The sequence below is a fragment of the Ammospiza nelsoni genome, chromosome 7, assembly GCF_027579445.1.
Source record: "Ammospiza nelsoni isolate bAmmNel1 chromosome 7, bAmmNel1.pri, whole genome shotgun sequence".
Lineage (NCBI taxonomy): Eukaryota > Metazoa > Chordata > Aves > Passeriformes > Passerellidae > Ammospiza > Ammospiza nelsoni.
In genome coordinates, this window is record NC_080639.1 from 30,609,403 (window position 1) to 30,634,071 (window position 24,669).

The following is a 24,669-nucleotide window of genomic DNA, read 5'->3' on the forward strand; positions in this document are numbered from 1 at the left end:
TATTTTTGGTTTGGGGGCTGTTCAGGAGTTTTGGAGATTGCTGTAAGCCAGTCAGTTAAAAACAAATCTCCATAAAAATGCTTCTCTGCTCACCACATCACCACATTTTTTATACTGTTCATAACATCTTTATGGGGGGAGAGGGTTAAGTTACTGCAGGTTTAAGTGATTATTTTCCATTCTTTTTGTAGACTGCTTGTGTATTTTTGTGCCTCACCACCCCAGCAGCTCCTTGGGATTGTTCAGAAAATGCAGAACTGTGACTTTTGGCTCACAAGGAGTCAATTATCTGTGGCCCTTACCCTGCCCAGCTCCACTTGTGCTGGCTCCCACAGGGAAGCAGCCAAGGCCTGCCCAATCCCTGAGGGCACATGGAGCATGCCAATGCCAACCTGCCAGCCCACAGCCTCTCATGAGCTTTGCTTGGCCACCCTGACCTCTCCTGCTTGGTTTAATTTCAGTTTCCTGCCAGCAAGGGCATGTCCTGGCAATGGGGTAATTTGGGAAGGGAGGACATGTCCTGCAGAGCTTGTCCAGACACTCAGCTCCTCCACCAGGGCGCCCATGCCAGGCAGCACATTGCCATGCTCAGGCTTGCTCCTGGGGAGCAGCGTGGGCTCAGAGCTCCCTGTGCTGCTCTCCCATGCTGCACTACCCAGATTTTACCTGAAGCATTACTTTCTGCAGCAGGACAGCACGAGATTAATGTCTGCATTGCAAAGTTTACAAATTCTCTTTGAGTAATTTCTTAAAATTACCTGGCCAAAAATGTAAAGGAGGCCAATGGTGCCCCCGACTTGACCTCCAAGGACAGTAGAGATCATGGAGTAGACTCCCCCACTTCCAATGCTGCACTTCTCACACACCCCAATTCCAGACAAGACTGTCACCAGGGCAACCAGAATGACAAAGGACACCAGAAACATGCCCATTACAATGCCAGTGTTTCCCTGGAATGAAAAAAAAAAAAAAACCAAATAAAGATTAATTCACACCAATCTGCTGGGACAGAATAAGAACCTACCCACTTTAGTCACTGGTGATCCATGGATCTGGAGTCATTACAGATTAAAAGAAACACACACGGACCCCCCTACTTGTCTAATTAATGTAATTGATTGCCACATTTAGAGCCTTTATTAACACCCCTTTGATGAGAACCTTGTCCTGCAGCCTGGGGCTGGGCAGACCTTTGCATGAGCAGGTTCTGCCCTGTAAATGGGCTCCTCCATGAATCACTGATTTTGTCCACTGGTTTAAAAGGAATGAGGTCAAACAGTGATTCAGCCACCACAGTCAGGGCATCACTGCCTGTCTGCATGGTTTAGAATGACATGCTTCAAAAAAAAAAAAAAAACCAAAACATTTTCATAACAAAAAGCAGTTCCAAAATTGGGAACTGGGATTTGCAGCGACTGATTTATTAACAGCATCAAGCTTGCATTTTAATTTTTCAGAACATTTACCTTTGAAAGCTCTGATCCCTGCAAACAATGAGATGCCAAAGAACAAACCCCAAAGGCAAGGCAGCGTGGAAGATAAATCATGCTCTCCCAAAGCAGAATGCACCAGCAGCCCTTATCTGCAGGGTGTGCTCAGGGGCAGGTGGCTCTCGCCCTGCCTGGGCTCTGGAGACTTTTCTGCACAGGATTCAGCCCCATGATAAAAATCCAACCCTTCCTGCTTGGGGCAGAGGGAGGGCTGCAGGAGGAGCTGCTGTGCCCATCACTGTGTGGCAAAGAGAAAAAGTCTCTGAACAAACACAGCTGCAGGTCCCCATTGGTGGCTTTAAACACCAGCACAACCCTTTCTTTGGAGGAGTTCAGTTTGCCATTTAGGGTCAGATTTTCAGAAGGAAAAGGTGCTTGGTACCTCCAAAAGAATTCAAGAACTCTTCTGAGCTCAGGGCCTTCCCACTCACTTGCACTGTAATTTATTTTCCAGGGTCAGGAGTTTTCCCCCGTGCTCCAGCCCACCTTCCCCTGCTGACAAATCACTCAGGCCAGTGCACAGCAGTCTGAAGGCTCCTCCAGTGCCCAGTGCTTTGTTAACATCTGGCTCCCCTTCCTTTGACTCCTATTCCAAGCCATGTCCATATCCCCTCTCTCCAACCCTGCTCCAGCAATGCTCATCTCTGAGGTCGCACTGGCCATGATGGGGTTTTTATCACCATTGCTTCCCTGCTCTGGGGTTGGTTGAAATCCCAGATTCTTTTTTTTCCTTTTCTCTTTTTTTTTTGTGAAAAAAACAGACACATATCCAGGATGTTGGTATCATCATAAAGTCCTATTTTGGCTCAGCATCCTGCTGCCTGTGACAGGGCTGTTATCTGGTCAGTGGGGAGCAGAGCCAAGGATTGCTATAAACACAGCTGTGGTTGGGTCAGCACCACAGCCCACCCAAACCCCATGCTCCTTTTTAAAAGGACAATTGTTCTTTTTCTTCAGCTGCTTACCCCAGGTTAAATGGTTAATAAACATTATATGCTTCAGTTAAAAAATAAATTAAAAAAAAGCAAACATATGCAAACATTCACTTAGCCTTGGGCTTTTTCAGAAAGGTGGTACCAGGCTATGGCAGCTGTTAATGGGCAAACCAATGGTTCCTACAGAATAAAGGGGGAAGGCTGGGCTCACAGCAACAATAGCAAGCAGAGAAAGTGGGAAGGAAAAGCCCCCATTAAGCAGTGATGCTTATTTATGCATGCACGCTGGAAGGGGTTAGTGCAGCAGCAATCCCTGTTGAACATTTCAGCAAGATTTGGTCCTCTGGAACTGCAGAGCTTCACCAGCCCCAGCTCTGGAAATTTATAGCAAAAGCCTGACTCTGGGAATAGCTTGACATATGACTGTTCTCTGCCAGGGGAGCTCTGTGCCAGCCCTGACTTCTCCTCCCTTCCCTTTCATGCTAGCTTCCAGCTGGTTCTGGTTTTCTTTCATTTACTGGCTTTGTTTATATTTGTGTTTGCTCCAGAAGTAACTTGCTTTCAAAGGAGATGTGGAGGAAATAAAATCAGAAGGAAAAGGAAGCTAAAAAATAATCCCAACTTCTCCACCACAGCAACTGCAGCTCCCCTCAACACCTCCAGCAAAGCCATTTCCAGTGCAGAGTGCAAGTGTCCTCCTGCTCCTTTTGGAAGGTGCCCACCATGCCAGTGACAAAAACTCTGCCTGAAGCTCAAATCCCATCCATCTCTGGGGAAGCTTTTCTTCTTCTAAGAGGAAATTTTGAGGCATAATACAGTATTTTGCATCAGGAGGGGACAGCATTCCAGGCTCTGACTCTCAGAGATGCTATTAAGGACTCAGCAGTGGAAGATCCTTTGATAGCAATGACAATTTGACCTGACTGAGGATTCCCCATTCAAAAACTCGGGAACTCCAGCACTGGCATGTTTGGAATAGAGCTCCTTCAGTGGTGTTGGGAGGATGGGTGAGTGGCTTAACCTGGAAAAGTGTTAATTTCTCCTCAACAATACGACACAAGAGTGTCCCTGTTCATTATCAAGGTTGGCTGCTGTATTTTCCTTTCTCTTTCTGAAAGCTGAGGTAGGAAACCACTCACAAAGGTCACTTCAGCTGCACATTTTAGTGGAACTTTTTGAACAGCTACAAAATACCAGAGGGCATGAGCAACATCTGTAACAAAGAGCATAGAATCCAAAACCCTTGGGTGGTGATGGGGATAAAAAGGCAAGGGAGGGCAGAGGAAAATGTCTGTTCAAACATTCAACCAAGTCAGCACTTGCTCACCACAAGCCATCCCGTCCTCAGGAAAAGAACCACTCCAAAAATGTTGATCATGCAGGAGGTGAAGACCCCATCCCACGTTCCAAAGAGCACTGGCTCCCATACAAACAGCTGGATCTTCCACCAGGGCTTGGTCTGTGTTTGAGATACCTAGAGAAAAGCAAAGCCTGGGGTTACCTCTCATGTTTGATGGTACCAACAGGGGGATGGACACCAACAGCTGCTGATACACTGCTTTGCTGCAAGCTGTCCCTAAGATAAGGGGCTGTCAGGCTGTTGGGATATCTGAGCCCTGAAAGAGATGGCTCCTACAATTCCCTGTTTATATTCTTGTAGGATAATCAGCAACAGAGCCCTGCTGAGCCTCAGTGAATTAATCCAAATGCATCAACTAAAAACACCATTCCAGGGGTCCTTCCCAGAGCCTGCAGCTACACACTCTGCTTCTCCTCCTGTCCCTTCCAAACTCTCCACCAAGGCAGGCAGGGCTCTCAGTGCATGGGGGAAGTCCCTTAGAGGATATGACAAAGCAGCTGGGACCAACAGAGTAGATTAAGATGGTTTTCCCATCACAGCCATATCTGATCAGGACCCTTTGCTTCTCGAGGAGACATGGGGGTCTTGGGGCACAGCGATTTTCCAGAGCTGCTGGAACCAAGATCTGAAATTCCAGGGAAACTGCAGTTTTCCTATGGAACTCCTTCCTCTTGCCCTCTGGAAATCAACTCCTCTTTCCTTTTCTAAGTCATACACCCCAGACATACACACTAAAACAAAGGGCAGTTCTGTTACTTCACTCCTGTTCCCTTGCACAGAGGTGACCAGGAGTGCAGAGGCCATGGAGATGGAAATCTGGGAAAGGAGCTGGCTCTGTGACATACCTGCTGTGCTTCCTCATGGAAGAGCTCCTGCACGTATCCCTCACTGCGGGCACCACTGCAGCTGAACATCTTCTCCTGGGCTCTGCCTGCCCAAAGCTCAGCTCTAGCACAGCCTCAGCCCAAGCTGCTCTGGCAGGGAGCTCAGCTCAGTCCAATTCCTGCAGGGCTGGCTCCTCCGTGGTGGAAGATTCATGGTTTTATCCCAGCCTCCCTGTGGAAGCAGGACAGATGAAAGACACAACTGCTGCTTTCTCAGTCTGCCAAAGCACAGGGCATTGTCCACACAGTCAACAAACACCAGCTGGTAGCAGATGCTGAACCAGAGGGACACCACAGCGAGCAAAGAGCAAGGCTCCCCCAGCACAGGCTCCACCATCAGCCACACATTTAACAGCCCTTGGTAGCCTTTTCCAAACCTAACCCCAGCATCCTGCAGCACTGGCTCCACAGCTCCACAGCGTTGCCTGCAAAATGCATTTCCTCTCCTTGGTTTTAAATCTGGTGCCTGGTAATGTCATTGCATGCTCCTGTGCTCCAGTGACACAGGACACATGGATTATTCACTTCCCAGCACCACTCATCACTTCACTGCCTTGACCACATCAGCCTCAGCTGTGCCTTTTGTGCACCAAGGTCCTGCCTTGTATATTCAGTGTATCAGTCACCCCCAGTCTCCCACACCAAGTGTCAAGAGAGACCTTTTGGCTCTTCCTCAGTGCAGTGCACCATGCCTGGGTAAGACAAAGAGGGCTGCAGCCAGAGGGGAGCAGGACTTGTTCCTCAAATGTGGAGAGGGCAGCTTGTCTGGATCACTGGCTCTCCTGGGCCAGGTGATTTGCTGGCCAGCTGAGCCCTCATGCTTACAGGAACCAACCATGATCACACAAGGCTTGTACCAAGGGCTGGACACCTTCCCTGAGAGCAGAGACCAAATTAATCACAGGGCAGGAACCCAACAGAAACATGCTTTGCCTATTGCACAGAGTCATACAGAAACTGCCTTGTGTCATTCAGGATTTCTGCACCAGGGTCTGAGTGCCTTTCACCACCCTGCCCCTATTACTCTGCTTTGAGATGCCCAGTATTAAATAACCAAAGCAGGTGCTGCTGCACCACAGTGTTCCAGTGGCAGAAGGTCTCCTGCAGCAGGGCTGCAATGGCCAGCACAGGAGGTTTTCTCTGCCCTGCCCACATGGGCAGTTAAGCAGCACCAAAGCCATGAGAGTTCATGGATGCTCTGCTGCTGTCCCCACATTTCTTGAAGCAAATAACCCTTCACAATATCACAAATGGGGGAGACTGGGGCTTCAAGCAGGGCAAAAGCAGCAGGAGCAGGTGAACTCTAAAGAAACAAAGCTCATGGTTTTTGTTTGTTTGTTGCTTTTTTTCAAATAGCCAAAGTAATAAAAAATGGAAGAAAATACAAAACATGAAACAAGATTACAATTGAATAGCCATATTCTCCTAAGAATCCCCAGTGCAGTCCTTCCTTTACTCTCACTCAGTAAAGCATTCTCTGGGGTCACACAACCCAGTGTGCCACAGCAGGCCCATCTAGATGTGGAGAATACAGGCTGCAGCTCTGCAGCCCCCTGCTCTCCTAAACCACTCCAAGGGAGTCAGAAGGAGATGGCTCCAACCCAGCTCAGGGCTGAAGTGACTCCCTCAGTGTGCCTGGTGTGTGACATTACATGGATAGGGGTGATGCACCCATATTACCCACCTGAAACTTGCAAAATGCTAAAAGAAGGGCTGCACACATGGATTTTAGACCTGAAGCACACCTAGCAAGAAATATTACCTGCCTAGACATTTAAATCCCCTTATCTCACTATTTCCTTCCTTTTTCTCTGCTTTAAAACCCTTTTACTGTCCTGCACTCTAGAGCCCTTTCTGCTCAGCTACTGCTCACCTTGCTATAAGATCTTCCTCCTCCACAATCCCAGGAAATTGCCTCTGCACTGCTCCTCTGTGGCATTTCCAACTGCCCAAAAATCTCATTACCCAATTCTGTAATTATTTACATCCCACCACAACTCCTGGATCCATTGGTCCCTGCAAGGCAGCCAAGGCAGACACAGGAGGGGGTGTAAAGCACAGGAGTGGGAGCTGAACAAATGCATTCACAGTCACATCCCAATCCATGGACATGCAAGTGTTTCTGCAATTCAGGGTCTGTGAGTGGAAAGCCCTTGGGGCAGGCACCCTCCTCTTGCCCCACACAGCACTCTATCAGCACAGGGATATTTTTGGGTGCTATTTTTTATCTTGGTCACCAACCCCAAGGAGGCTTGTTCTGCTATACACACCAGCAGGAAAAATAAACTAAACAGACTCAATTTTCCTCTAATATAAGTGAGCCTCTAACTTGAAAGCAAATTGCTGTTATTTTTCCTGAAGTTTCTGCCAAATACACTAGCCAATCTATAAATTAAACACAAAGGTCTGTTTTAATCTTTCCATACCATTTAGCGCTCAAGAGAGCAGAAGAGCATTAGCAAACCTCGCAGAAACATTACAAAGGCTCATCTCCTTTTCCTGCAACACTTCTATATTTAATTGCAAAACCAGATTCCTATATAGATGAAATTTCTGTGCCCTGCATATCCTTTCAAAGCACTATTTTATTAATCATCGCATTAAAGCTGCTTCTGAGCTAAGCGTCGCTGCTCTGGCTGGTTTCGAAGAGGAAAGGTTAACGCCTTCCCAAGCACAACTGCGTGTGGTCCCACGGCCTCCGGAGCCAGAGGAGGCTCCTCAAGCCTCTCCTCCCAAGGGACACAGCAGCCAACAGTGTTTTAGTTTTAATCAGTCCCTTCGACTCCTCTCCGGGTCAAGTTCTCAAAAACACCTAATTTAGGAGTCTTTTAGGAAAGGGGAATTAAAGGGAAATGAAGCGGTCGGCAGCGCAGCAGAGGTAACGCCACGCAGAGCGGCGCTGGGCTGTTCCAAGTTACTAATTTACTGCACCGGCCGGGCAATTACCGAGCTCGTTTTGTTTTCACATATCTCCGCAGAGCGACGAGGGCTGCGGAACACCAGACGTGGGAAGCGAGCCCGGATTCTCTCCAGCAACTTCAGCTTTCCGGAGAGTTCGGTTTGGCGAGGCCACGGCGCTGCCCGCACCTGGGGGCTGCGGCCACACCGGGCTGCGCGCCCCGCCCGGGCACCGCTCCCACCCACCCGTTCTCTCTGTTTGCTTTGTCCTTTTTAAAATTCTTATTTTCTCAAATTTTCCATTTCCCCCTCTTTTTTTTTTTTTTTTTCTTCCTTTTTGTTTCCCTGGTTTTTTACTTTTTTTCCTCTTCTATTTCCTTTTTTCTGGTTTTATCTCACCTTTCCTTTTTAAACTCCCTCCGCACGCCCTTATTAGCCTTTTTTCCTTTTGGCGGGGGAGCTCTTTTCCACCATTTTTTATGCCCCCACCACGGTTTTAATTTTTTAGCTTTGCTCCCCCCCGATTACCTCCCTCCTTCCCTCCCTCCGCCCCGGCCGAGCCGCGCAGCACCGGGGGGAGCAGCGGGCGAAGCCGAGCCGAGCCCGGCGCCGCCTGCGGGGCTCAGCCCGGGTCCCCGCGGTGCCGACCCCACTCACCTGGCGGCTCCCGGACCCTCCCTCCTTCCCTCTCTCCCTCCTTCCCGCCGGGTCCCGCGGCGCCGCCTCCTGCTGGGGCGGCCCCGGGCGCTGCCACGTCTGCCCGGGCACCGCGCCCGCCCCGCGGCGGCACCGGCACCTGCCCGGCCCGGACCGGCATCGGCACCTGCCCGACCCGGACCGGCACCTGCCCGACCCGGACCGGCACCGGCACCGCGCCCGCCCCGCACCGGCACCGGCACCTGCCCGGCCCGGACCGGCACCGGCACCTGCCCGACCCGGACCGGCACCGGCACCGCGCCCGCCCCGCACCGGCACCGGCACCTGCCCGGCCCGGACCGGCATCGGCACCTGCCCGGGCACCGCGCCCGCCCCGCGGCGGCACCGGCACCTGCCCGACCCGGACCGGACCCAGCCGTGCCCGGGACACGCCAGCTCCGGGAGCGCCGAGCGTGGGGAACAGAAATCATCGGGGCCAGGAGCAGATTGCCACTCAAGCTGCAGTTCTCGGGAGCCTGATAAAATAAGTGAATAAATGAGCAAATTCACAGCTGCTCGAGGAAATGCTGGCTGCGGTGAAAGGGGGTCTGGCTCTGAACAGGAGCGGCTGCAGCGATGTTTCAACAGGAGCTTGATCCAGTCAAACTTCCCAGTCCTAGGCTGCCAAGAAATTCTGTGACTCTGCACAGGCAAAGCTCCACCTGAATTAAAGGCAGGAATTTTGGATATTCTCAATATAAAGAGGATCATATCTATAGCCAGCCACCCTTCCTTAGAGCTCGTGTAGCACACTTCAATTTAATTTACTTCCAAAATGGGATAGAGCCATTTCAATTTTCAAAAAGATCCATACAAGACATTCATGTAATCCAGCGAACCTGTTTTGATTTTTCTTGCAGAGCCAAAGTGTGAACAAGCCTCTACTCTTGAATAAAACCACAAATTTCTGTGAGTGGCAGAAAAGGAAAGCAAGAGTTCAGAGAAGACAGATGACTTCTCAAAGGAGGATGAAGCCTTAGGAAACCACAGAATGTCTGGGGTTCAAAGAGACCTTAAGATCACCTGATTCCAGCTGCCCTGCTTTGGGCAGACACTTTTCACCAGGTTGCTCAAAGCCCTGTCCAACCTGACCTTGAACACTTCCAGGGATGGGGCATCCACACAGCTTCACTGGCCAACCTGTCCCAGTGCCTCACCACCATCCCAGTAAAGAATTTCTTCCCAGTATATAACATAAACCTGTTCTCTTTCCATTTGAAGCCATTCCCCTTTGCCCTGTCACTACATGCTCTTGCAGTGTTCCCTTTAAGCTCCCTTCAGGTGCTGGAAGGCTGCAATTAGGTCACCCCTAAGTGTCTTTCCCAAGATGAACAATCCCAATCCTATGAATAGCTCCCTGGATATCCCATTCCTGGAATATTTGGAAACTCTCCTCCACTCCCTTCTTTTTATATTCTACAGCTACCAGGGAACAGGTTCAGCCAGATTCTCCCATCATGAGGGCCAGTGAAAAGCCTGAAATAAGTACCTTGAATTTGTTGCAGCAGTTGTGAAGAGTCACTAATTCCCTGAGGACCAAGCCCTGTAGCCTGCCCACAGGCACTTCCACACACATGTGCACACCTGGCAAGTGCTAAAGAAGTTTCTTGAGCCAGCTGCTACTGGCACTTGCCACTGCTGAACACTCCTTTGGGAAATCCTACCTCTGCACTGGGAAGAACCACAGGAGAAAACCAGTAAAAGGTGTTTCTTCAAGGACTGACACATTAAAATCACCAAGCACTGCTAAGAAGCACTTTCAGAAATGTTCAGTGTTAATCTCTGTCTGTTCCTATTTTAGTCATGGCAATTTTCAACATTCTCCTGCTTGTCAAGAGAATCCTTCCAAGAGCCCTCCTTCAGCAGGGCTGTGTGCATTTCAGAACCAGGGTCTTCATGTAAGTGTTACTCCACACCACTTTAAGGCCTTCCAAGAAAACTATCACAAATTGAGAAAGTTTTCTAAAAGGCCTAATTAAAATTCTCTCTCATCATGCTGAGTACCTTAGCTCTACAGGGAATAAATGGGGAGAAAAATGAAACTAAGAGTTAAAATTGTTTTCTCAAAGTCCAAATCTCAAGTGCTTTCAGGGCTAGCAAAGGACACTGAATTCCACAGACCTGCTGGAATCCTCTCCCTCAAGTTACAAAGGTCCTGGGGCAGATGGAGCCATCCAAAGCCTGGCAGACCCACACACTGGACATCCTGAACCATGATTTGAGAAGACTTTTGATGGTCCATGTGGTGTCACTGACTGGAAATTGCTCCAGGGAATGGAGTCTGGAAATGGATTTAGGAGAGTGAAGAGGGTGACAAAAGGTTGGGACAGAACAGGTATGGGAACAACAGAGGTGTCAAAGATACAAACAGGGCCTCCAGAAAGAGGGAAACAGCAGTGCAGAGCTCAGTCAGCAAGAGAAGATGAGAATTTGAAACATCCACAAGTCTGAGCCATCCTGTGAAACGTGGAAAGGATTGATTCTTAATAGGATGAATATTAATTGTCACCTACCTCATCATCATCTTCAGCTGCCAGACATACACATCTTATGTGCAATTTCCATGTACACACACAGCACAAACTGTGAATAAACTACCCAGTTTAGATAATCATATCACTTAATGACCCTACAAACCCCATAAAATGGGCTATGACACATAGAGAATGTTCTCAGTCTAAATTTAAGAGACGTCTTCAAGTTCACTCACAGCTGCAAACTGTAAAATACTTAACTTTTAAAACAGATTTTTACCTGGTGATATTCAGTGTGTGTTATATCAGTTATCAACATAATACCTGAGCATCACTACAAACAACACTCTTGATTCAGTTCCTTAAAATGGATTTTCAGGCAACAACTCTGTGAGAGCCAATACTGCCAAAGTACATTTCCACACCTGCTGTGGGGACTCACACTGTCCTTATGGCTCATTTTCAAGTAGCTGCAACATCCATCACTCTAGCTACGTGTTTGACTTGGAGTTTTATCAATCATCCTGTTCTCTTCCTCTAAGGGAACAGAGGGAGTCCCAAAGAAAACTCCCCTTCCAGAGTCCTGGTTTGCAGGAAAAGATCACTTTGTCCCACTGGTACCCTTGTACTTGCTTATGTCTTTCTGAGCTGTATCTTAAGCTGTTCTGCCTACACTAGCTTTTTAACAAAGATGATTTCAGGAACTGGCAAGGAGAAATGGAAGAAAACACAGGACTTGAGAGAAAACAAGCAAGTCATCCTTTGAGCTTCTGATGCCATCCTCTGTTTTGCTGTTGCATGTCACTGCATGGTCGAGACAACCTCGCAATTACCCTGAACATTCCAGCACTCACAGCGTTGCTTTATCCTCTCATGGCTCAGTTTATCCTGTGACAAGACTGATTAAGGATGTGCTGCTCCTGAAGAGCTTTCAGAGTAAAATACTTACACATTTTGAACAGTCATTCACAATACAACAGAGAAGTGTTTCTTTATAATTTACACACCTAAAGTAATGGATCCTTTTGGTTTCATTTGGGCCAGGCTAGTGCTTTTGATCTAACAAAAGCTGTTACTTCTGCCTCTGTGAAATGGCACTAATGATCACATCTGACAATGAAAACAAAAATTTTATGCGAATAAAAGTGAAAATTAATGTGTTCAGTGGTACTGCTTGTCTTTCCATAGCTGCTGACAAGGTATCACCTCCTCTAAATGAAGGCAGCTGCATACAAGCTACTGCCAAGGCACTGATCTATCTAAAAAGATGTCAGCACAAAGCCTGGTCTGGACTCGGCACCACATTTCTAGCCAAGGGGCCTGAAAGACACAGCCACAGTGAAATCACACCAACAGCAATCACACAGCAACGTCTTGGCTGTCCTTGGGAGACAGGCAGAGCTGCCCAGGGAGATGGACTCAGAGTGGAAAAAACAACAGTGACTTTTACACCCAGCAAACATCCAGAAGTGAGTGTAAATAACAGAGGTAGGAACTGGAACCATGATTTCTGCATGATGTGCATGGCTGCTGATACAGGAAAAGTGATGTACACTGGCTGGACTGTAACAGACTCGCACACACATTTTAAAATGGAACCTCACCAAATCATCCTATTTAATCTCTGCCAGTGGCTTGTACATGTATGCATTTGAAGCAGATGGTGCAGCAGGGATGTCAGGAATCTGAAAACCAGCCCTGCTGTGAAAGGGAAGAGCACTGCAGAGGAGGCAACTTACCTGAGCACCCAGGGCAGGGCTGTTGGCTTCCAAAGGGCTCCTTTTTAACCCCTGTTCCAGTGAACAGCTCTCTTCATTAAACTTCATGTCTTGACAACTAAAGCAGACAAAAAAGCAAACAATATTCTATGGAAGGCTATCTTCTGTTGATTTGGCAAGTGCAATGCAGAAGATAATCAACAAACAGGATACTTTCTGAGATGACCTCCCTAAGACAACACCCCTCCAAATCTCTGAACTTTTACAAACTACTGTCTATCCTGAAGCCGCAAAATAGTTTACCCTGCACACAGCAAGAAAGATATTAATAGCAAAGAGATATTTGTAATGCCTCTAAATAAACAAATAACAAATTATTTTAAGAGAAAAATGCTTACTTCTCCTAGCAAAAACTAAAAGCAATCCAATTTAAATGGACTATTTTTCTCACTCAACACAAAATATAGGTTCCGATAACTCTTTTCAATATCAAAATGTTGAAAAGTATCTTTTCAGTATCACTTTACTCTTTGACAGTATTAATCATAAACGTCAATAGGCAGATGTGATCAGTTTTGATTTCTTATTTCCACCATATAATTAAAACAAATGAAAATTAGTAAAACCAATATAAGTGAAAATAAAGACAAGCAGTGTGGCTGAGTACACAGACACTATGTCATCATGAACGCTGCAGAGTCAGAGTGCACCCACAACTTAAAACTATCAAACAATGAAACCATTAAAAGCAGTTACTATGCTGGCTGCCTGCTAACATATCACATGATGTTTATAAGGTATTTTAAAAAGGCAATACTGTAATTTGCAGCCTGGAGTAAGAATGAAAGCAAGTCCTATCCAGTGCTGGAGCTGTGCTCACACCCTGCTCCAGGGGTACACGAGCAGTGCCTCCCACAGCTCAGAGGGACTGAGCAGGGGCATTTCCTAGGGGCACTTTCAGTCTGTGCTGCTGCAGCCAGTGACACCTGGGCTGTGCTGCCAGGGCTGCTGGCCCTGCGTAAGCCACGAGTGCAAACCTGAGCGCCCTTCTCTGCCACGGCCAAGCCCTGCTGAGCCAACCTCCTCAGCAGGGGCCAGCTGAGGCTGCATGGGAAGCTCCTCTCACCCAGCCACTGCTGCCACAGGAGGTTCCTGAGGTGCCCAGTGGATGCCCAGGCAGTGGCACCCCCCAGGTGAGGGGCTGGTGACATCCCAGAGCCACCCAGAGCTTCCTGCCGCGCTCATCTGATCACAGCTCCAGTCCTCACACACTGCTCCACTGCAGTTCTTTTCTCTTTAAAAGGTATTGTGCCACTTTTAATACCTTTTTACATAAAACTTGCTTTTTTACATGAAGTAAAATCAACACAGCCAAGCATTCCACAAAAATCAAGTATTTACCAAAAAGGAGCCTACCAAAAGTTTCAGGGAAACATCATGTCTGATACACACAAACAAATAAAGAGGAGAAAACAGAATTACCAGTAATTAATACTATGGTTTTGTAGGTGTATAAATGCTGTTATCCTCAATATTTTTTTTTTAAATATGTGCTTTAACAATGGAAAAATCTATGTAACAAATACACCATATACTACACGAGCTAAAATATGCTGTAGTGCACACATGGCTTACTTTTATCCAACAGACTTGAAATCTTGAGTAACTGAGTTCACCCTTCTTACAAGTGAGATTAAAACAAAGTCCTGATTCTCATGTGCTTGAGGAGCTGCTGGCACTGTACAAACTCACTCCAGTGCAAACAAAAATCACAAAAGGAAAGTTGGTCTAACACTAGGTGTTTCTATTAAAGTGGTTTCAGTGCAATCTTCTCAGGCAACCAGGATTGGAGTTAAGGTCAGATATTCTGTTTTCTATAATCAAAGGAGGCAATGAGATCCAAAGGAGAAAAAAACCCAAATAAGTTCTGTGTGTTTCAAATCAAATACTTAAATATTTCATTTAATTGTTGAAAAGTATCCACTTCAGCTCTTGCACAACAATATATATCTTTACATGCCTTCATCTGTCTCATTAAGAAAGCAGATTTTGTTTGAAATTATCTAACATGAAAAATACTGCTAAGTCTATTCATAAAACAGTATTCTATATTTTTATTTTTCAAACAGCAAGTGACCACATTTAAAATGCATCATTTGCAAATATAAATTATCAAACTATTAGTTTAATTAAAAATAAAGCAAAAACATAACTTCCCTTAGTATCACAATACATAGAAGGGTATTATAAACCCAAAAAGACTAAGTTAACCATAAGAAAACAATAACGTCAAAAGTGATGAAACTCATTAAGCCACTTAATGAATAAATCAGTCTAAGAATACAATACCATTCACCATGATTATGTAAAAAAAAAAGGAAACTTTCATTGTATTATACAGATAAAACAATCCAATCCTTCATGCCACATTTTGTAAACCATGATATAAATTACACTCACAGTCAAATGAACAGGAAGAGTAACTCCCAAAATATTTTAAGTTGCTTTTAGGGCAGAAATAAAGGCAGAAATAGAATCATTTAAAATATATCAAGTTTAACCAAAAAAAAATTCATTTGGTCAAGCCTGCTATCCAAATAGTTTTGTTCCCTGCAAAACTATTTTTGTCTTTTTGTGAGTTATGAAATTTAAATGTTTCTTTTACATATTAAATGTAAGTCATGTGTTGAGCTACATTAAGTCCTTTTATACTTTTATCATTTTGGCCTTAAGACCCAAACATCTTCCATGGACCCACACACACACACACACACTCTCACTCTCTTCTTGGTATCAGGAAATTCCTCCTTTCACAGGAATAATGAAAGACTCATACTGATTTCTGTCAGAAACATAAGGAATATAAGAATGTAAATTCACACTTTCCAGGTTCCTATAAAACCATCTCTCACCTATATATACATACTCCAACCGATGGAATTCAGGCTATGGTCTTTTGTCTGATAATAAAGGGACGGAATAGATGTTGTAGGATAAAGAAATACTGTATAATGATTGAAATAAACCTATTATCCTAAATTTATCTATACAAATTATCATTTTTTATTAACTGAAATACAAAGAAGGCATATGGACTCCAGGAAAATAGCACTATATCAGAAATTCACTGTAACAGTGTTTCACTATATATATCATCAGGTTTTTCATAAGACAATTTCTTCTGTACACCAGATTTTGTACTAATCTCTCTGTCTTCAAATTCATTACATTTTCAGATCCAATTCAGCACTATATAGTATGCCTTCAAAATAAAAGGAAGTCACTTGCTTTATTGAATACCAAGTTCCCTTCCAGACAGTATTTAAAGAAAGACAAGACTACACAGACAAAGTCCAGTATAATTCATTTCTGACAATGAAAATTTCAGCCCCTCATACTGTTGCAAAATTCCTCCTACTGAAATGTCTACAATAATAATAATTATAATAATAATTATAATAATAAAAAGCATACATTACATATAAAAGATACCAGTGTACTAAAAGTGACAGAAGTGGACTAGCAAATCCTTCAAAGCACATATTATATAAATGACTAGCATTTAAAAACATTTCTTTTTCTATAAAATGTAGGTCATATACATTTATAAATTGGGGGGGAGGTTCTAAAGCAGTGATGACTGTTCAAATTGATATGCTGCTCTGTACAGTCTAATACCTATTCAATTCAAACTATAAGTTTGACATCTAGTTTATCAGAATAAACCCATCTCATCATCTCATAGCTCATCATTTGAAAAATATGCAACTCAAAGGAAGAGGTGACTCAAAAGTTCACTGTTTATCTGCATACGAAATAAGAAGAGAACTATTCCTTTCTATGGGTGGCCCAAGGCTCATCAGTTCAGTATCAGGACTTAAAGACTCCAAATTTATGTAGAGGAAGTGGCAGGAATCAGCACAGAAGCAGAATAGTATCTCTGATCCTTCAGAGACACAGCTATTCCACCTCAGCAGTCTTCCTCGTCTCGCAGAAGTGCAGCCAAGCCATTCATTTCTCACTCAAAGTGGACGAAGCCATAGATCTAAACACTGTCCTCTCTGTGACTGAAATTGTGCTCTGTAAACAATGGTTTCTATTCCAGCAGGAGGACATCTGAATTTATTTATTAAAAAATGATTAAGAATATTCATTAACTCAAACAAGGCTATTAACTCCCAAAGGTAATTTTGGAACTTATCCTTATGCTACTTGTCAAGTTAGCACTGTCATATATTATTGCTTACAAACAGTACATCATCATATGCCTTCTAACAGAGCAGTACTGTGATCAGTTCATATTTACAGGCTTTTCTGTTTGTTTTTAAACAAGCTATAAAAACATTACATACTTTACAGACAATACAAATACTCAAGTCAAACAAATGGAATGCATAACAATAAGAAACGTCATAAAGGAAGACTGACATAAGTCCTTGATTGTCAAGACACATTTATATTTATATATAAACTCTAGCTGTGCAGAATCAAAGATTCAATCATAGGTACATCCTTATTTGATAAATCATATTTACAGCATGATATTGCATAAAAAAATAAAATAATGTTGTTTACACAATATTACCTTTCCATCCATTGGATTAAGGAAAGCAAGAAACAACTCTTAGAAATGTTTGCTTGCCTCAGTTTGTGTTTCCTACCAAAAGATGTAATTTTAAAAAGGAAACAGAAGGTTTTGTATGTTGAGTAGAGCAAAAGCGACTATAAATTTATTTCCCTGACACAAAGCAATTTGAACTTGAACAGAAGGTAAAATTTCAAATTAAAGACATGTCTTTTCACTAGCAGTAATACTTTCTTAGTGCTTGTCCTTTGCAAAGTGAGTTTCAGCTAAATGCATTACATGCCTAACATAAACATGCATTACCCTAAGTCCAATGAACTTTCAAAGTTACAAGGCTTCATTTTAATAAGACATTTAACTCTAGGAAACTGTAAAATTATTCATTTGCTTCAGTACCTACCATGTAATTTGAAAGTTCACATGTGTACTGGTACCGACTGCATAAATACATTTCTGCCTGTTAACATTTCCAAACGGATTCCCAGGAGCATCAGGATTTTCCCTGTGATTTGTAATGGTATTAAAACAAGCAAACAAAGAATAAAAATCAAAGCCCTCAAAGCCAAGAAAATTTAGTCGGCAAATATACATACATAATGTAATCCAAAGCTGCAAAATTCAGAGTTCATTCATCCAAATATTCTGGTTCATTTCAAATGGTTACTAGACATGATACAAATTCTATAAAAATATCCTGATCAATCATGGAATACAACGTATATGTTCAGGCGGAAAGTTTTCATAGGAGAACAGGAATACTTTGGAATAAACTCCAAAAGTTACAGTAGAACCCCAATAATTTGCAGCAATGCTTTAGAAACCCTTTACAAATTACAATTTTGAAAACAGTGAAGAAGCAGGCAACAAAAGCAAGGATTTCACATCACAAAAAGTACTTTGTTAATTTATTTTGACAACTGCAATTTAGTTTTCAATACTCCTTCTACCTCCTAGTATACTAATAGAGATGCTGTAGTATACTTGGGTGAAGCAGTACAGTATTATTGTGTGAGACCTTGCTACAGTACTTTTTAGACCACTGCAGAGAGGTGGGAAAGGACCATGAGGGGTGGAGAAACCTGTCAGATGCTCTGTTTAGAGGTCAGCAAATTAGCAAGATTTTACTGTACTTCTCAATTAACAATGAAAAGCTCCCATCATCCAAAAAAACCAACAAGTACAGTATAAAAATAATACAAGTGTTATTTCACATGAATGCTTTCTTGTCCTATTTTTTTCTTGAAACACAATTTTCCTAAAGACAACACTAGGAGACACAAGATCATAAACATGGTTCTTTTATAATCCAATTTAAATTGTTTATGCTGTTATTTGTAAACCAACATACAGTAATACACATGGTTAATCCTTCTCCCCAAAGCTTGTCATTTATGATTAATTCATTCTCAAATCAAATGAAGAAAATGTAAATGCCTATTAGTATACCATTACAAGCTGATTCCTTCATTGTCTGTTATATTAATGGCAAAACATATCAAAAGATTCATGCTAAAAGGGACACTGTCAAGTAATTTAGGACTAAAATATGGCCTATTAATAAGTGCATGTGTGTGTATATATATATATATATGTATTTTGTATATATATATATATATATATGTAGAGAGAGAGAGAGCTTGGTAATAAATGTCATCAATTTCTTCTTTTTCAAAATTATCATTGCGCTATCACTAGTAGATATCCCCAAAAATTCCACCTTACACACACACACATATCTGGTGCTCACATAACTTTGGGTAGGAATGGCTGCTGTTAGCTCAGGGGAATCTCCAGGCTCACCCCAGCCTTACACTGACAGCACAAGAACAGAACAGACAACCAAAGCTGCTTTTTTCCACACATACAAAGAAAACTAACAAAAATGACCAGATCAACATGAAGAGTGTGCATCTGCAGCAGACTAAAAGCAGCAAAACGTGAGCAGTGAAAAACGTTATTAAATAATGCCATTATTAAACAAGCATGAGCTTTTTACAGAGCTAAACCTCTCAGAACTACATAAACACTTAGTCCAGGATAGAAGGGGATGTACTCAGGAAATCACAGCAGTACATTTGGCTAACTCCTCCAGTGCAGAAAGCTTCAAGCATCAGCAGATCAACTACTCACAGCACTGCATTAATTGTACACGTGGAAGAACCCTACAAGACAGTCCCTGTGGCTTAGGGGACTTGCAGCCTGTCCTAAGGCACAGAGTGCAGCTGGGATGGCTCAGCAGCAGGCTAGGGAATGGGCTGGGATGGAAGGAGCAGCAGCTCCTCTGGGGATCCCCCCCTGGCTGCAGGGGAGAGCAGGCTCCTTCAGTCCGTGCAGCAGCCTGCTCCTCACACACCCTCGGAGAGCTGCCCAGGCGTGACAGTGGCACGGCACAGCCACTCCCTCCGAGTCCTCCATCACATTCTCACACCAGAGTGTCAATGCAGCAACTTTTTTTGAATAAAGCTGAGTCAGTCCCCTTAGGGAGAAGGAGGCTTCATTCCTCTTACCTCCTGTGGGCCCACAGCAGTGCAGTAACACAGTAATAACCCAGCCTTTTTTTTTTCTTTTTTTTTTTCTCTTTTGTTCCTTGCTATATTTAACAAATAGTACAATTGCCATCTCCTTGCAACCTAAGGGCATAGGAACAAAAGTGCCAACACAGTATTATTCAGGCACCACAAGCTAGGATGTCATGGAAATGGACACTGAACACAAAGTATGCAAGAGGTGGTTTCCTGGGATATAGGGACCCTTTATGTTATTTCTGTGCAACACACAATGGAAAGTCAAAAAACCAAACTGACCATAAAGGAAAAAAAAAAAAACCAGAGAGACCACGAATCAGTTTAAAAATATTCTTTCAAAGAAATTTCTTTACATGTATCATTAATAATCCATAAGGAATTTACTCTTCTCCCTTGATGCCCACTCTTTTCAAGTCATGGCCAAATATTCAGACAAAATTACTGGTAAGTCATAGCATGCTGAAATGCCTTACTGTATTACACACAGGGTCAACAAATCAAAAGAGCCTGCTTTCTTATACAAAAGCATTAAGAAATTAGTTTGTATAAACTGTATTCTTGCCAACAGAAGAGCAGGCTATGGATAATCAATGCCCTTTCTCCCTCAACTGTACCAAGTGAAGTTAGTGCTGTAGTAGTGCTCCCATAAGGGAAAAGACAAAGTGGATCAGTTTCCTGGTAACAAAAATTCAGAAAAATATTGCTACTGCTTTGGTAAGAGGTGGGAACTGTTCTGGGTCCTGCTCAAGTCCTTTCTTAAAAGACAGGATATATTTTAGCCCCTTGAGATGCAGCCTTTTCTCCTACCTGATGGCTTTATCTGATACTAGCTAGCAACAGTGCTGTAAAAACCTGGATGAAATCCTATTTTAAAAACCACCATACACACACCTACCTATATGTGTATGTGTGTGTGTGTGTGTGTGTGTGTGTGTGTGTGTGTGTGTGTGTTTTTCCCTGGTTAATCAGCCTACATGAGGCTTAAACTGCCTTGAACTACCAGACAGTGTCCCTTTAGGGAAGGTGCAAATAGAATGAACATACAGTTCAAAAATCTGAAACTTGTTAACTTAAATTACACAATAGTTAGGCTACTCAAAATCTTACCACCTTAAAAATGCACACAGAACTACTTATCGTACCATACTGTATACTTCAAGACAAAGTACTATTCAAAAAAACATATTCATGGTACAGGGATAAACTTTGCAGTTTATTTATACTGTGAAATGCAATGAAAACTTCTGATCACTCTCCTAGGCTGGAAAAAAAAATCCCATTCACTAGCATCATTCACCAGTTTGGGTTTGTCAAATTGTAGTGACTTTTACTAAGCAAACACTAAAAAATAGGGAATTTGAATGCCCACTTCTTCAGCTTTCAGGGATACTTCAATAAAGTTAATAATTGGAATTGTCAAAATTCTAGACAGAGAATTAAAACAGTTTTTAGAGAAGCTAAAAATACCTAATCTCAAGTATATGGAAAAGAATTACTGGAGCTGCTGTATGAGATGAAAATGATGAAACCGTATCAAACCTAAACATCTAAAAATGGTTTTATTTTTTGAGAAATCAAAAACTATAAAGTTGGCTAAGTGCTCTATGTTAATCGTTATGAGTATGTAGGGTAAGGTACAATTAAGCTTTTAAATCTTGGAATACACTGTTTGTGTAAGCATTTTGCAATTGGGAATGTCATCTACAGCGTATTTTAACTAAAACTTCAAAATCTTGGTTTCTGCATATGAAAAAGTCATTAAAAAGTTACATCTAGATTCAGCTGTACAAAGAAATACACATTACTTCTGGAATGAAGTAAAGGCTTTAGCAGTTAGGCATTTTGCTTAAAAAAGTGTTTAAAGTATTTTAAATTAATTAGACTTTTAAATAGTAGAGTTAGTCTATCAGAATTCACTTTCTTTCCCTCCAAACATAACTCAAGGTAATGCAAAGCAGAAATAAAGGGCACATGGTCTAAAATTATTTTTGAGAGAGACTGAAGATTTTTCTAGAAAATGCTTTCTTTTAAAGCACATTTGTTTGACTTCCAAAACTTACTTGTTTATTCTGTGTGTTTAGCACATGTTGATTCCCTGCTGAAGAGCAACAACTATGCTGACAAGCTTAGAAATGACATTGTGAATAGTATTAGACAAAAAACTGTCCTCCCAAAGCATAAAAGGAAACCAGCAAGGAAACAATCATGTGGGGAAAGTCTTACCTGGGGATTTTGTTTATTTTAAAATTTCATAGAAGGTAAAATATTTTCTGGATTCAAACAAGTGAATAATAAACTGCCTTTGATAGGGGCACCAACATCAGGCAGTTCAATGACTGATGGCTAACAAACAAATTTTTTTAAAAAAAGAAAAAAAGAAAAAAGAAGCAGTTATTGGTCTTGCTAATATCAGCTTACTTCTGTTTTAACATAGCGCTCTTAAAAGCTGTACAGAACTCCATCTTATACAGAGCAACCCCCTTTTGACAAATGTGTTCTAAAGTGCCAGTATTATTTACAAAGATTTCTTAGCCAAAAGTCTGGCCCGTTGTGGCATCAGGTGAAGAAGTCATCCCAGCTCTGCTATCATTTACATTCACCAAGGGAAATTCTGGGAAATCAGCACTTGTCCCTGGTCCCCGAAGGTTCACCTGTCCATTGGCAGTGCTAAACTGAGAGGATATTCCAGCTCTTGCCCCATGGTACTGAGCTCTAAAGGGCTGCTCAAAGGAGCTAATTTGATATGCTTGATGAACAGACTGTGCCTCTGCTTTCTTCTGAGAAGTTACTTGATCCAAGAAGTCCTGTGTAGAAGAGGAAGAAGAATGATTTGCCTCATCACCTGAAAAGGGAAAAGGGTGCTGAGAATCACCAACCATTAGTCCAAAGTGAGACTTGTCTGGAGTTGTTCTTAATGGAGAGTTCATCCCCGACCGAAAGCTATTGACGGGTATAGATGTGTAGACCTTCTCCATGGAAGGAAATGCTGGCTGGGTTGTAAGTGTCTGGTTATCAGTCACAAAATTAAGGCTCGGGTTGTTCAAATAGGCATCATTTTGGCTAGTTCTGTCCAAAGCTTGCTGTAAAAACTTTGAATATTCTTGTAACATACTAGCTTTATCTGATGAGGAAGCTTGAGAGCTTGTTCCAACCGTCTCAGATGGGGTCACCTCAGATACTTCAGCGGAATTGATGGATATACTAGAGGTCACTTCTGTGTCAGCCACGCTGAAAGAGATCTCATGCTGTCCATTAGCCTTGTGTGAATAATGATCTAAAAGAGTTTGCAGTACCTCATCTGGAATGACATTTTTGTCATGGTTACCTTTAATTTCAACATTCAGTGCCTGCGTGTCCAGTATTGAGGCTGTTGCAGTTTCATCAATGACACTGGCCACAGCTGCCTGCGTTACTGAAGGTTGAGATGCTATGGTACTTACATTCAAGGCATATTCTCGACTGTTGTTACTAGCTGCTTGTAGATACCTCTTTTTCTTCAAAAACTGCATTGCATCATCATAATTAGTGCTGCTGTGTACAGGTTTACTGGGCCCTTCCTGTAATGTGTCGACTTGATCAATGTCAGCATTACCTTCAGAGTCCAGTAAACTTTGCTTATCCACAAGATCAAAGGCGTACTTCGAAACCTTGCTGTCTTCATATGTAGATAAAGGTGAAATGGTTTGACTTTGCTCAAGTGGCTGCTTTAGACTCCTCTTGTTGACCTTTTTGAGAACCAGCTTCGGTGGGTGTATTTCTCCAGAATTGGCTTCCTCTAAGTGCGACCCACCGACTGAAGAATGTGGCATCTCAACAGCATATTCCGCTACCATGTATTCATCTTTTACTTTAGTACTAGAAGAGTACAAAGGCAAATAGTCATTTTTGTCCTTCTTGTGTTCTGATTTATCTGAACTTTCCTTATCCCCAGATTTTGATTTCTCTGTTTTCTGCCTTTTCTTCTTTGGCAAGGAGCTGTCTTTCAGAGGCGTGGAGAAACCAGAATCTTCCTCCGATGGCAAAAAGCCAACTTTGGTGGCACTTCTGTTGGGTTTCTTCTCGCGGTTCTCATGGCACATACGTTTGTGTTTCAGCACACGATCGGTCCTGGAGAAATACTGGAAAAGATTATGATGGTGATGATTATTATTATTATTATATTATATTGCAAAAAGAAATATGTTAGCAGAAAGAAAAGAAGCCTTTCATTCTAACGAATTTACTTGATGATTCACCCACTTGACCAATTTCTAATGAAGTGTCAAACAAGAGTATACAGTCAATAAAATCAACCACTGCCAGCTGTGACTCTGCACCACCAAGATAGCCCATCTTGACTCAAAAAACATTCATTATATATTTATTTGTATGAAATGGAGAAAGCCCATCTGCAATACTGGGGAATTGACTGGTGTTTTGGCTTTCAAGCACAGAAGATTTCACGAAGTCATCTTACCTGCAAACAATATTCACACTGGTAAGGCTTCTCTCCACTGTGAGTTCTTTTGTGCCTTTCCATGTGATACTTCTGAATAAACCTCATACCACATTCATCACAACGAAATGGCTTTTCACCTAATAAAAAACACATAGCATTATTAATCTAAAAGAATAAATTAACATTTTTCCATAAAATTACCAGATCAAATACTACATTCTCTATTAGAAACAGTAAGAGGATTTAGTCTATTGCTATTGAAAAACAACACAGGGCTTGCTTATATCACTATTTTCTCAATACTGAGTTGCTGATGCCTCAAATTACTTTAAGCTTTTATGCTAAAAAAATCCCCCACCTTTAAAACAAAATCCTTACTCCTCTTTCTAATGCAGGTGCACGTATGTCTTACAGCTAACAAATTAAGAACTGCAAAGATGGTCTTCCTGAATTGTTGCTACAGTATGCAATTTTTAGGGCAGACAACTGTATAAAAATACCTCAAACTTCTCACCAAATCATTACCTCAAACCCATCCCTAGGAGAGAATTAATGCATTTCCAAACTTCAAATATAACATTTTGGAGGGTCCTTTCTATTTTTCCATATTTTTTCCCTTATTTGTATGTGGAATTGAGAGAACTGCTTTGAAAAAGTTCTACTATT

The 24,669-nt window shown here is 42.6% G+C and overlaps 2 protein-coding genes across 2 annotated transcripts in view; both read right to left on the reverse strand.

Annotated features, from left to right (window-relative positions):
• The window catches only part of SLC12A8 (solute carrier family 12 member 8), a 47,248-nt gene extending 42,462 nt beyond the window's left edge, over window positions 1–4,786 (reverse strand). Inside the window, exons 1-3 of the mRNA XM_059475836.1 lie at window positions 4,631–4,786; window positions 3,753–3,899; window positions 759–950 (exon numbers count right to left, since the gene is read on the reverse strand). Of these exons, the coding sequence (XP_059331819.1) occupies window positions 759–950; window positions 3,753–3,899; window positions 4,631–4,699 (408 nt within the window). The 5' untranslated portion in view covers window positions 4,700–4,786. The remainder of the gene's footprint in view (window positions 1–758; window positions 951–3,752; window positions 3,900–4,630) is intronic.
• Window positions 4,787–17,149: 12,363 nt separating this feature from the next.
• Window positions 17,150–24,669, reverse strand: part of ZNF148 (zinc finger protein 148) — a 39,126-nt gene continuing 31,606 nt past the window's right edge. The window contains exons 6-7 of the mRNA XM_059475829.1: window positions 24,022–24,140; window positions 17,150–23,683 (exon numbers count right to left, since the gene is read on the reverse strand). Of these exons, the coding sequence (XP_059331812.1) occupies window positions 22,094–23,683; window positions 24,022–24,140 (1,709 nt within the window). The 3' untranslated portion in view covers window positions 17,150–22,093. The remainder of the gene's footprint in view (window positions 23,684–24,021; window positions 24,141–24,669) is intronic.